Raw genomic sequence first — 13,104 nt, forward strand, 5'->3', positions numbered from 1 at the left:
GCTTGGCAGGTACTTGTAACTCAGATTGGCCACTGTTGGAAACAGGATGCTGAGCTTGATGGACCCTTGGCCTGACCCAGTATGGCATATCTTATGTTCTTATAAAAGCCCAGCAGCACTTGATGTGAGCATAAGTATAGTTGCGAATTGCTGGTTGAGAGGTGAGGTGAGTGCCAGGTAAAACACAATGTTCCTTCAGCTACATAGTTGGCCGTGTAGTGTCATACCCGATGAACCTTAGAAACACTCTATGTAAGGGAGTGACTGCTGCTCAGTGCATGTCACTCTCATGCCTTCTATTAAAGGTAACTGATGCTATATGCAGTTTGCCCCCCATGCCTCCTGTTAAGGGTAACAGTTGCTTATCCATACAGGTTATCTGCAGGCCTTCCATTAGGGGTGATGGCTGCCAACCTATACAGATTATCACCATGCTTACTCTCGAGGGAAATGGATGCTACTCAGGGCTGGCAGAAGCACTAGGTGAACTAAGTCTGTGCCTAGGGTGCCGACCATCAGAGAGCACGAGCCATGTGGGGCTGCGAGTGGCGGCACCAAAGAGGAGTGAAGATTCGGCTGCAGCACCACCATCATGGCACCACATAACTCGTGCCCCCAAATGGGGGAGGCAGAGCGACCGGAGGGTGGCCCTCTTCTTTGTCGCTGTGGTGCCACCGCTCATGACCCCAAGATGGCTCGTGCCCCCTAATGGGGGTGGTGGCGCAACCGGGGTAGCATGACCAGGTGGAGAAGGCGCATTGGAGGGGGGGGGGGGGGGGTGTGCAGGCGCAAGGCAGAAGGTGCCTTTGATGCCTAATCCCCTTGCACCAGCCCTGCTGCCTCTCTGTGCTAGTTACTCCATGCTGTCATGGATGTCCTCTGCTGCACTGTGCATGTTACTTCCCAAATCTTTCGAAGGAAGTAACAGGGCGATAGCATAAGCCAGTAAGATCGGTGGCTACACAGTGCCATATATTCAGGCTTCCATTTTTATTTTCAAGAATTTAGCATTGGCAGACAGGCATCTTAACTTGAATCCACGACCTGCCACTCGACAACAAAAGGTCTCATACAGTTAATAGAACTATTCTTCGATAGTTTGTTTTGTTTGCCCAGCTAATGACCAATCACTATCAGGCATCCAGGCTGGATAATACCAAGGATTACACACAAGTACTTGCAGGATATCATTTCTGTGTCATTCTCTTTCTATATCAGGTCATTCTATGGCACCTAGGCATTCAAATTTTACTGCATGACATCTTCCTTTTGTCCTGCACATCCTTGAGACATCCGTGCAGCTATTACTTGCGAAAACTTGCATCTGGCATCACCTGATAGCAGCTAGGTGAGTGCATCAAGGTAGGTCGAGAGTACATTATACAAATCTCATCTTTGTGTACCTTTCATCACTCCAAATCACATAAAATCTTCACTGATGTCTACTGTGCTGTTCATACCTCTGACTGTGCATGTAAAACTGCCCCACAAAACCCTAGACCATCAGAAAAACCTCACCCTGAGTTGCCCCTCTTACAGTGGTATAAATAGTTGACTTATATGCACACCTTAAAAAGAGTCTCTCTCTCTCTCTCCTCCCAGTTTTGCTGGCTATAGAGAGGTCCATATTTAATTGGCAACTGAGTGGTAAATTCAGGTAAATTTACACAGACATTTAGTGGAGCATAACTTGTAACTTTAAGACAGTGGTTTCCCTGGCCAGACTTACCCAAGTGCCTGCAAATGGATCAGAGCATAGAGGCAGGGAAGAAGCGCATTTACAATTATTTTTTATCATTGCCTGGGGGAAGAAGGGGGCACATTTCAGGTGGTTGGTTTTTTTTTTACATGGCAACTTACCTGGTTAGCACTGATTTCCAGCTCAAACTGGCTAAGTTTAGCTGGGGAGCCCAGCCCCTCTAAGATTAGCTAGTCAAATTTTGACCATCTAAATTTAGTCAGATTTTCTGTCACACATATACTTAGGTGCTGTTGAATATCTGGCTATCAATAACTAGATAAATGTATCTAGCAGGCTTTTGAAAACTGACCTTTAAAATATGATAATGTGATTTACTGAAAAATTCGGTTCTGCACAAGACATACCCTCACTGCTTTTGCATATGAACAGTTTTCTATCTCCACAGTGGGCATCGGTTAGAGTGCCATTCAGTGAATGAATCTGAACGCAGTCCTTTCTTCCCCCATTTGCAATGTCATCATGCAGAAAGCTGGCAGAGAAAAGAAAACATTAGTTAAATATTACTGTCAGCAAAGCAGTATTGCAACTATGACACAACACAAATTAAGATACTGAAGAAAGCAAAGTTGCTTACCTGTAGAAGGTGTTCTCTGAAGACAGGGGAAGCTCCAAGCATATATATCAGGGATATCATTGTTGCTTCGTGCCAATTCAATCTTTTTCCAGAGCTTTCTAAGAAATTCTTAGAAATTTTTCTGGGTATGTGTGGTGTTTCCTCATTCCTGTGTCCCTGCAACATGCAGAGCTAAGAACACTCAACTCCAGAAAGGGAAGAGGGAGAGATTGTGAACTGTGATTCCTCTGTCATCAGAGAACCATTGTTATAGGTAAGCAGCTTTGTGTTTGTAACCTCTGTCACACTGGCTAACTGGAATCAGGGCTTGGGCTACATTTAATTTATTTTTTTTCTTTTTCTTCAACTTATATTTTCCTTTATTTAGAAATTAAAATATCAAGAACTCTTGATTACAGAAATAGGGATAAAATAAGAAAGAATAATATTTCATAAAATAATAGGAAAAATAAACATCCATCTATCTTTAGACCAAAAAAGGGGGGTGAAACAAGTGAAAAGCATGTAAGAAAAACAGAATTCAAAACAGGTGAAAACATTATTTCGCAGTATGAGATGATTTAAGCTGCACATTAATTAACAGATCCTGAAAGTACAGAAACTTCTGACATAACTCTATTCTGCAAAAAAACATCTGATTGCTTTGAGTCAAAAAATACATATCTGATATTATCCAATCTAATCAAACATTTGTATGCAATTTGCAGAAGAGATTAGGCACCCATCTCCAGTACCCTTTGTTTCTTAAATGAAAAATCTTTACGCCTCTGTTGAGTAGCCCTGCACATATAAGGAAAAAGAGCAAGCCTATGTCCAAGAAAAACATGGAGCCCAATATTGAAAGCTAGCTGGATATATAACTTAGCTGGAAATAATATATCTGGCTAAGTTACATGGGATATTCAGTGGCATAAGTCATTACTTAGCTGGATAAGTTATATTCAGCTAAGTTAGAATTGCTTTATGCCAGGTTTAACTTATCCAATTAACTTAACTGGATAAGACGAATATCACTACTTATCCAGTTAAGTTATCCAGATAAGTAGCATCACCCTGATCTGCCCACTTCCCACCCACTGATTTTCCTGCTATCAGTTTATCCAGATAAGTGATTTATCCGGCTAAGTGGCTGCCACTTAGCTAGACAAGTTATACTTACCCAGCTAAGTAGTACTAAAAGTGCTCTAATCCACTTCCTCATTCTTAAATTTGAAAAATATTTGTATAGTCCAGTTCCTATTTGGTTCAAGAGCATATCACTAATAATATAGCCCTAGAGTCTATCTCAGCTTGAGAAGTATGCAACAATTCAGTTAGACTGAAATTCCTGCCAAGAATACCGCACAAGAGTACTCATAATTTGACCACCAACTACATTGTTAGAAAAATATATAGCCTTTATAATTGGGGAATAGTCTCCAGGGAAATCTTCAGGAAATTAGTATAAAATGTCCTCAACATGTCTGAGATAACATATTCAGACCTAGGAACATTTAGTATTCATAAATTAGATCTTCTAATATAATTTTCCAAATTCTCCATTCCTTGATTCAGAACTTCCTATCTTTAATGAAAGCAGAATAATTATCACGTAACATGCTACACTACCAGATTCTTCTTTAAAAAATCCTTAGGATTTTTCTAGAGGTCTTCTGCAATAATCCAGCACAAAAATACATAGACATACAGAGGCCAATTTTCAGTAGGCTGTTTAGTAGATAAGTTGTCTAGCTAAAGTTAGCTAGATAAGTTGTCCAGCTAAAGTTAGCTGGATAACTTGTCCAGTATATTCAGCGGGATAAATGTTCTACTGAATATATTTGTTTAAAGTTATGTGGCTACATATAACGCTAAACGGCCATTGATTGAGTATGGTTGGTTAGGCCTAAAGTTATCCGACCTCATGTGGCCAAATAACTCGCTACTTACCCTGATATCTTCAGAGATATCAGGGTAAGTAGTATGACTTACAAAAAAAGCTCTGAGTTGCAGGCCTCCCGTCCTGATGCCCAACCCTCCACCATCACATCTCTACTCCCCTCTCCCCCCAAAAATATGCCCCAATGTAAAAGACAAGCTAAAGTTAAACAAGAGTGCTGCCAGCCTGGGCCTCCATCCCACCTCCCTCTCTTCTAAAAAATAACAATGTTACCCCTTCTGCCACCCCCAAACAGCCATACATCAAGCACTCAATCAGGCTCCCTCCCACCCACCTATTACCTTGAACATCTACTGCCCCTTCTGCTGGATCACTCTGCTATGCAATCCCGGCTGCTTCCAGCATTACTTAGCTAATAATGTACTTTCATGGAAAGACAATGAATTCTTTGCTTCTGTGTTTACCAATGAGAATGTTGGGAAGAGACTAGTTCCAAAGATGATTTTCAAGGGTGATGAGTCAGATGAACTGAACCAAATCATTGTGAACCTGGAAAATGTAGTAGGCCAGATTGACAAACTGAAGAGTAGCAAATTTCAGATCTATTAGTTAAAATTTGTAACCTATCATTAAAATCATCCTTTTTACCTGATGACTGGAGGGTGGCCAGTGTAGCCCCAATATTTAAAAAGGGCTCCAGGAGTGATCTGGGAAACTATAGACTGGTGAGCCTTACTTCACTACCAAGAAAAATAGTGGAAACTATTCTAAAGATCAAAATCAGAGAGCATTCAGAAAGACATAGTTTAATGGAACACAGTGTACATGGATTTACCCAAGGGAAGTCTTGCCTCACAAATCTGCTTCATTTTTTTGAAGGGGTTAATAAATGTGGTGAATAGGTAGATGTGGTGTATTTAGATTTTCAGAAGGTGTTTGACAAAGTCCCTCGTGAGAGTCTTCTAAGAAAACTAAAAAGTCATGGGATAGGAGGTGATGTCCTTTCATGGATTACAAACTGGTTAAAAGACAGGAAACAGAGACTAGGATTAAATGGTCATTTTTTTTCAGTGGAAAAAGGTAAACAGTGGAGTTCTTCAGGGACCTGTACTTGGACCGGTGCTTTTCAATATTTTTATAAATGATCTGGAAAGAGATACAACAAGTGAAGTGATCAAATTTGCAGATCATATAATATTATTCAGAGTAATTAAATCATAAACAGATTATGGTAAATTGAAGGAGGAACTTGTGAGACTGGAAGATTGGGCATCCAAATGGCAGATGAAATTTAATGTGGACAAGTGCAAGGTGATGCATATAGGGAAAAATAACTCATGCTGTAGTTATATGATATGAGGTTCCATATTAGGAACTACCACCCAGGAAAAAGATCTAGGCGTCATAGTGGATAATACATTGAAGTCATCAGCTCAGTGTGCTGCAACAGTCAAAAAAGCAAACAGAATGTTAAGAATTATTAGGAAGGGGATGGTGAATAAAACAGAAAATGTCTTAATGCCTGTTTCGCTCCATGGTGATACTGCACCTTGAGTACTGTGTACAATTCTGGTCACAACATCTCAAAAAACATATAGTTGCACTGGAGAAGGTACAGAGAAGGGCAACCAAAATGGTAAACGGGATGGAATGGCTCCTCTAAGGGGAAAGGCTAATGAGGTTATGGCTGTTCAGCTTGGAGAAAAGATAGCTAAGGGGAATATGATAGAGGTCTATAAAATCATGAGAGGCCGAGAATGAGTAAATATGAATTGTTTATTTACTCTTTCAGATAATAGAAGGACTAGGGAGCAGTCCATGAAGTTAGCAAATAGACATCTAAAACTAATCAGAGATAATTCTTTTTCACTCAACATATAATTAAGCTCTGGAATTTGTTGCCAGAGGATATGGTTAGGGCAGTTGGTGTAGCTGAGTTCAAAAAAGGTTTGGATAAGTTCTTGGAGGAGAAGTCCATAAACTGCTAAGGGAATAGCCACTGCTATTACTAGCATCAGTAGCAAGGGATCTACTTAATGTTTTGGGTTCTTGACAGGGACTTGTTTCCTGGATTGGCCACTGTTGGAAACAAGATGCTCGGGTTGATGGACTCTTGGTGTGAGCCAATATGGCAACTTCTTATGTTCTTATTTCTTGATTTGATATGTATGCTTGAAATGCTTAAATAAAATGGTACAAAAAAACTGTGTAAGGGTAAAAGACTGCCGAGTTCTGAAACATGGCCACTTTTCCCTCTGAAATTGCAAGCAATGAGAGAAAGTGCGCCAGACACTTGCATAGGGGAAGGCAGTCCTTCAAACATGACATCATCGAGCGGCCTAGTGACAACACATATGCACGACATCATCACACTGTTATAAACCGTGCATGTGGAGCAGCCTGCGAGGAGTCCCCAATTGGGATGGGCATTCAGGAAAAATGAAAAAAGAAATTAGACAAAATTTCCTATTTTGTTTCATTTTGTTATCAAAGTAAAATTACTGAAAATCTGATGAAATTTCATTGTTTTCATGTTTGGTTTTGAAAACAAAATTAAACCAACTGACCTAGGCCCAAGCCCAAAGCCAGGGCTTCGCCTATGGAATAGACTGAGACTCAAACCAAGGGCCTCAGCCTAGGCCTGAGCACGATGCAGGGCCTGGGCCTATGCCTGGGTCCAAGACTGGGGCCTCGCCTAGGCATAGGCCAAGGCTCAATGCACAAACCGAGGCTTAGTCCCGAGCGCAATGCCGGGGTCTCAGCCAAAGCCGAGACCCAGGCCTAATGCCGTGGCCTAATGAAATAAACAAAATAAATATTTGATAAAATGAAATTCATGGAAAATCAAACCCCTGAATATAAAATGAAAAACAAAACAAACATTTTTCATCTTCCCTGCACTAGTGGCCAACTCCTGTTCTCAGGAGCAAGTTTTCAGGATATCCACAATGAATACGTATGAGATAGATTTGCATACAGTGGAGGCAGCACGTGCATTCCATATACATTGTGGATATCTTGAAATTCTGACCTGTTTGTGGCTCTCAAGAACTAGAGTAAGAGCTTTCATGAATAAGATATTATTGGTTTCAATGTGTAGGAATTCCAGTTTAATAATCTAATTAATGAGGAGAAAGTCCACTGTTGTTAGCTTAGTTGAAAAGCTGTTGGAGGCAGAAGTTAATGATTCTCTGTTTTGTTTTATTTTATTTGTTCTGTTTTTTTCATTTTTTTCAATTTTGGGAGAAAGATCCAAAGTTTAAAAAGAAAAAGTAATATTTTTTTAAATTTTTGTCTCAATTTTTCCCTCTTTTTTTCAATTTTCAGCTAGATTCATAAGGGGCTGAAGTGTTTTAAAAAAAAAATTTGGCCTAGATCTAATTGGGGCAGTAGTACAAAAGAAATGAGGCACTTTGTTGAGGATGCCTCCCAGTACTATGAGATGCATTCTAATATATGCTATGCTCAAAACATTGCTCTATGTGGCACTTCCTACAGTCTGTGACCTATCAGTATAATCCCAAAATACAGTGCTTTATTTCGGGAGAAACGAAGTTGTAATAGTATTTTATGTAATCAACTGGTTATACTCACTTTACAAGGCTGGAGCTAATGGCATCTCCTTTGCTCCACTTGAAAACAGATTCCACCTCTAGATCATTCAGACCTGTCCAGTATGAACTCTTAAAGGTAGAACATACCCAATTCTGGAAGAAAGTAGAACAATGAGAACTAAGAAACATCACTTTCTATCAGGTACATCTTAAATGGCAGTTAGATTATTTATTTATTTGTATTTAGCTCACACGTTTTCACTGGTAGCTCAAGGTGAGCCACATTCAGATACAGTAGGTATTAGTGGATTGGGCTTCAAGTGATTGAGGTCACATCATGATGATTAAAAGCCAGTGAGATGGAGGTTCAGTATAATTTGTATAACAATTTCTTGATTCTCTACAGTGTATGCTATCAAAACTTTTTAAAGGGATAACTTTCAAAAGGGTTTAGAATGTAAAATTTGAGGTTACACGTATAAGTAACATGTATAAATACAAGTACTATTTTTAATCACCTGAAGTATGCACATACTAGCAGTGTCACTCATAAATATAAATTTCTTAAAGGGGCTGTTTAGAGACATTCTAGGTTAGGGTTCAATAGTTCATGCTCAAGTTAGTATTTTGTAAGTAGTATACATGCATACATTACCAAATTTATACAATTGCTTTTACACTTACTGGGTCATGGAAATGAAATTGCATTTGACTTTTATCTGCAGTTTTTGGGTAGGTGGTCTGGGTGAAATGAAGGCGGGTGGAGATGACCTGGTGGAAGTGTTAGTGAATTGGTAATTAAAAGTATGTGCACTATGATTTTCATAAGTGGAGTAGATGCATACTTTATAAAATATCTGCCTCTGTGCATAAATTGTGGTAAATATGCAAACGTTTAAATTATTTAATATATAAGATATGTGTATACTTTTTTAAAAAATAGGTGTAGAAAGTATGCAGCTGCCTGCATTAAAAAATGTATGCATACTGAAACATATGCATAAACTTTCGGGACTGAAATACATAGTATTTAATAAGCTATGTGGTTTCTGCCACATAGTTTATACAATGTAGGCATAACTTTGTGTACACATACTTATACGTATACACACTGTTGAAAATTACCCTCTATTGGGCCGATACAGACGGAGCGCACTGTTAACCTGCCATTGGATGCGTGTTTTTGACGCGCTAGCGTTACCCCTTATTCAGTAAGGGGCAAAAACGCGCGTCCAACCCCCCGAACCTAATAGCGCCCGCAACATGCAAATGCATGTTGATGGCCCCATTAGATATTCCCGCGCAATTCAGAAAACAAAATGTGCAGCAAAGCCGCACATTTTGCTTTCAGAAATTAGCGCCTACCCAAAGGTAGGCGCTAATTTCTTCGGGCACCGGGAAAGTGCACAGAAAAGCAGTAAAAACTGCTTTTCTGTGCACTTGATATTAAGTCGGGACCTCCGACTTAATATCATGGCGATATTAAGTCGGAGGTCCCGAAAGTTTCCAAAAGTAAAAAAAAATAAATAAATTTGAAGTCAGCCCGCGGCTGTTGGGTCGAAAACCAGACGCTCAGTTTTGCCGGCGTCCGGTTTCCGAGCCCGTGGCTGTCAGCGGGCTCGAGAACCAATGCCGGCAAAATAGACTGTCGGCTGTCAAACCCACTGACAGCCGCCGCTCCGGTCCAAAAGGAGACGCTAGGGACATGCTAGTGTCCCTAGCGCCTCCTTTTGCCTGTTTTTATCGCCAGGCCTCATTTGAATAGAGAATCGCGCGCACAGGAGAATGGCCTGTGCGCGCGCCGGGAGAGCAGGCAAACGCCCGCTCTCCCGCGGACTTTACTGTATCGGCCCGTATGTAAACTCACATAGCAGAATCATAATGCCATCCATTCTCATGTGCATTTTTGCTGCAATAACAAAGTAACAGAAAAGCAAGTTTGCTTACCATAAACAGTAAAATGAAAAGTTTAAAAAATAATAAATATACAAAAATTCAAAATATTCCCCACCAGTATCTTACACCTGTCTCATTCCTTGTTCTGATAGATATTTCTAAGTGGAGCAACATTATTAGTAGGGTGCCTTTAAAGGTTACTCTCCTGACATTAGAAACCCATGTCACATAAAATAACTCCTAAGAGTTAATGTATTTATTGAGCTCAGTTAATTATTTTTATGAGATCAGAACCACTCAACTTTACTCGGTCAGAGACATATTCTCAAAAGAAGAATATCATTTTTATTTTACATTAGAAAAGCATAAAATTAAATTCAATTGATAAATGTAATTGATTAAGTCAGATCAAATCATATGATACAAAAATGAAATTCAAAGTGATTGCTTACCAAAGAGTAAAATGTTTGCCAAAGCCTTGGGCGTGCCATGATCAAAATAGGACAGCAGCAGTCCTGAGTGTCTGGATTTTAGAATATATATAACCTTCTTCCTGCCTACTCTTAATGACTATAATAAGCTCATGATCAGCTAACTCAGAAATCTTGTATGTTACTGAATCACTAGCAGGCCGATACAGTACAATGCGCTCCGGCGGAACGCACTGTTAACCCGCAATTAGACGCGCGTTTTTGATGCGCTAGCTTTACCCCTTATTCAGTAAAGGGTAATAGCACGTCGAAAACATGCGTCCAACCCCCCCAAACCTAATAGCGCCCGCAACATGCAAATGCATGTTGATGGCCCTATTAGGTATTCCTGGGCGATTCAGAAAGCAAAATGTGCAGCCAAGCCGCACATTTTACTTTCAGAAATTAGCGCCTATCCAAAGGTAGGCGCTAATTTCTCCGGGCACCGGGAAAGTGTACAGAAAAGCAGTAAAAACTGCTTTTCTGTGCACTCTCCAACTTAATATCATGGCGATATTAAGTCAGACGTCCCGAAAGTTAAAAAAAGTTTTAAAAAATTGAAATCAGCCCACAGCTCGTGGGTTGAAAACCGGATGCTCAATTTTGCCGGCGTCCGGTTTCCAAACCCATGGCTGTCAGTGGGTTTGAGAACCAACGCCGGCAAAATTGAGCGTTGGCTGTCAAACCCGCTGACAGCCGCCGCTCCTGTCCAAAAAGAGGCACTGGCAACAAATTCCAGAGCTTTATTGTGCATTGAGTGAAAAAGAATTTTCTCTGATTAGTCTTAAATGTGCCACTTGCTAACTTCATGGAATGCCCCCTAGTCCTTCTGTTATTCAAAAGTATAAATAACCGAGTCACATCTACTCATTCAAGACCTCTCATGCTGTCTGCTACCCTCTTTAACATATATATGCTACTCTTATGTCATCTGCTGGCAGGCCTAGGGATAATACATTACATTTACGCAGACGACATTCAATTAATTCTACCAATAGATGACACAATTGAAAAAACATTAAGTCTAGCCAACATGTACCTAGACATAATTAAACTACTACTAAACTAAATGGAACTGGTCATCAACATTGACAAAACTGAATTCCTTCACCTAGAGAGAAAACATACTGAAATCATTCAAACACCAATAACCCTAAGAAATAACCAAAAAATTGAGCTAGCCGAAAAAGTAAGGAATCTGGGAGTAATAATGGACCCAGAAACCAACCTGAAGCAACACATATCTATAAAAGTAAGAGAAGGCTACGCAAAACTTATGGTCCTCAGAAGACTGAAACCATTACTCACACCCGCCCACTTCAGAACAGTATTGCAAACACTTATCTTTTCCAGCACTGACTACTGCAATGCACTCTTACTAGGACTACCAAGCACATCGGATAAGACCACTCCAGATACTTCAAAATACTGCAGCCAGAATACTGACGGGAAAAAAGAGGAGGGACCATATAACCGAAACTCTAGCAGACTTACATTGGTTACCCATCGAATACAGGATAAAATACAAGGCCTTATGTACCATACACAAACTAATATATGATAAAGAAGCAGACTGGCTAAACACAGCCTTACGAGTACACGTTCCACAAAGAAACCTCCGCTCAGCAAACAAAGCACTACTAACAATCCCTTTAGTAAAGTCAGCAAAATTAACCTAAGTGAGAGAAAGGGCTTTATCATTGGCTGGGCCCATACTATGGAACACGATGCCCCCTGAACTCAGATTACAGAATAATCTCAAAACTTTTAAGAAAAATTTAAAAACATGGCTCTTTAAAAAAGCCTTCACTAAAGAGTGTGGAGGGTAGAGAATGAAAGTACAGAGTAATGCAGATGAGAATGAATTTACTCAATCCTACATTTAAGAAGTAATATCTCAAAGAGATAGTAACTCAATAATATACCTGGACTTAACCAACATTACTCAAATAATGATTTTATTTATGAAATTGTAACCAAACTTTATTGGCACCTGTTAGAATGTACGATATCCTAGATTTACTAACCTTAGTCTATATGCCTATTTGTAAACCGTTGCGATGGTATATAACTTAGCGACGGTATAGAAAAGTTTTTAAATAAATAAATGATCTTAAAGACCTCTATCATATCCCCCCTCAGCCGTCTCTTCTCCAAGCTGAACAGCCCTAACCTCTTCAGCCTTTCCTCATAGGGGAGCTGTTCCATCCCCTTTAAGGATGGAAGATGGTACTTTCATATATTGTTGGCTCATGACCATTCCAGGTACATATGCCACAGATTTAATCAGCAATGCTACCTACCCAACCAATACATTTCACATGGGGAAAAGTGATAATTTACAATGTTGAAAAATTTTTTAAAATATTTTTTTAAATGCATATAAAAACATTATTTCAATCAATTTTCCGCTGACCATATAGGCACATAATGACAGTACTTAGCTTGAAAAAACAGCCACACAACTCAGCAATCCTGGCATGGTCTTTATAAAGTCTGCTTTATGTTTAGATCAAACACCAATGGCTGAAATATCCATGACGTGCAATCCACCCAACAGGACTCCGTTTCAAAATTATGGGGCAGATCTTCAAACCTGTGCATGGGCGTAGATTTGTTCGCCAACCCGGCACGAACAAATCTGCGCCTGATTTTATAACATGCGTGCGCTCCCCACCTTCCCCTCCCTTCCCCTAACTAACCCGCCCCCCAGCCCTATCTAAACTCCCCCCCTACCGTTATCATTGAAGTTACGCCTGCCTCCGGGCAGGCGTAACTCGCACGCGCCGGCCAGCTGCCGGTGCGCCATCCCCCGGCACGGCGGCTGTTCCCGGAGGGCTCGGTCCTGCCCCCGGAATGGCACCCCGCCCATGGCCCCGCCCACGGAACGCCCCTTTTTAGAAGCCCCGGGACATACGTGCGTCCCGGGGCTTGCGCGCGCCGCCGAGCCTATGCAAAATAGGCTCGGC

At 40.5% G+C, this 13,104-nt stretch overlaps 1 protein-coding gene across 1 annotated transcript in view; it reads right to left on the minus strand.

The window, feature by feature from the left end:
- The window catches only part of LOC115097582 (aggrecan core protein-like), a gene marked incomplete in the record, with an annotated part of 129,099 nt that overhangs the window by 91,627 nt on the left and 24,368 nt on the right, over positions 1–13,104 (minus strand). Inside the window, 2 exon segments of the mRNA XM_029613518.1 lie at positions 2,107–2,231; positions 7,810–7,922. Of these exon segments, the coding sequence (XP_029469378.1) occupies positions 2,107–2,231; positions 7,810–7,922 (238 nt within the window).

This window comes from Rhinatrema bivittatum, chromosome 8, assembly GCF_901001135.1.
Source record: "Rhinatrema bivittatum chromosome 8, aRhiBiv1.1, whole genome shotgun sequence".
Lineage (NCBI taxonomy): Eukaryota > Metazoa > Chordata > Amphibia > Gymnophiona > Rhinatrematidae > Rhinatrema > Rhinatrema bivittatum.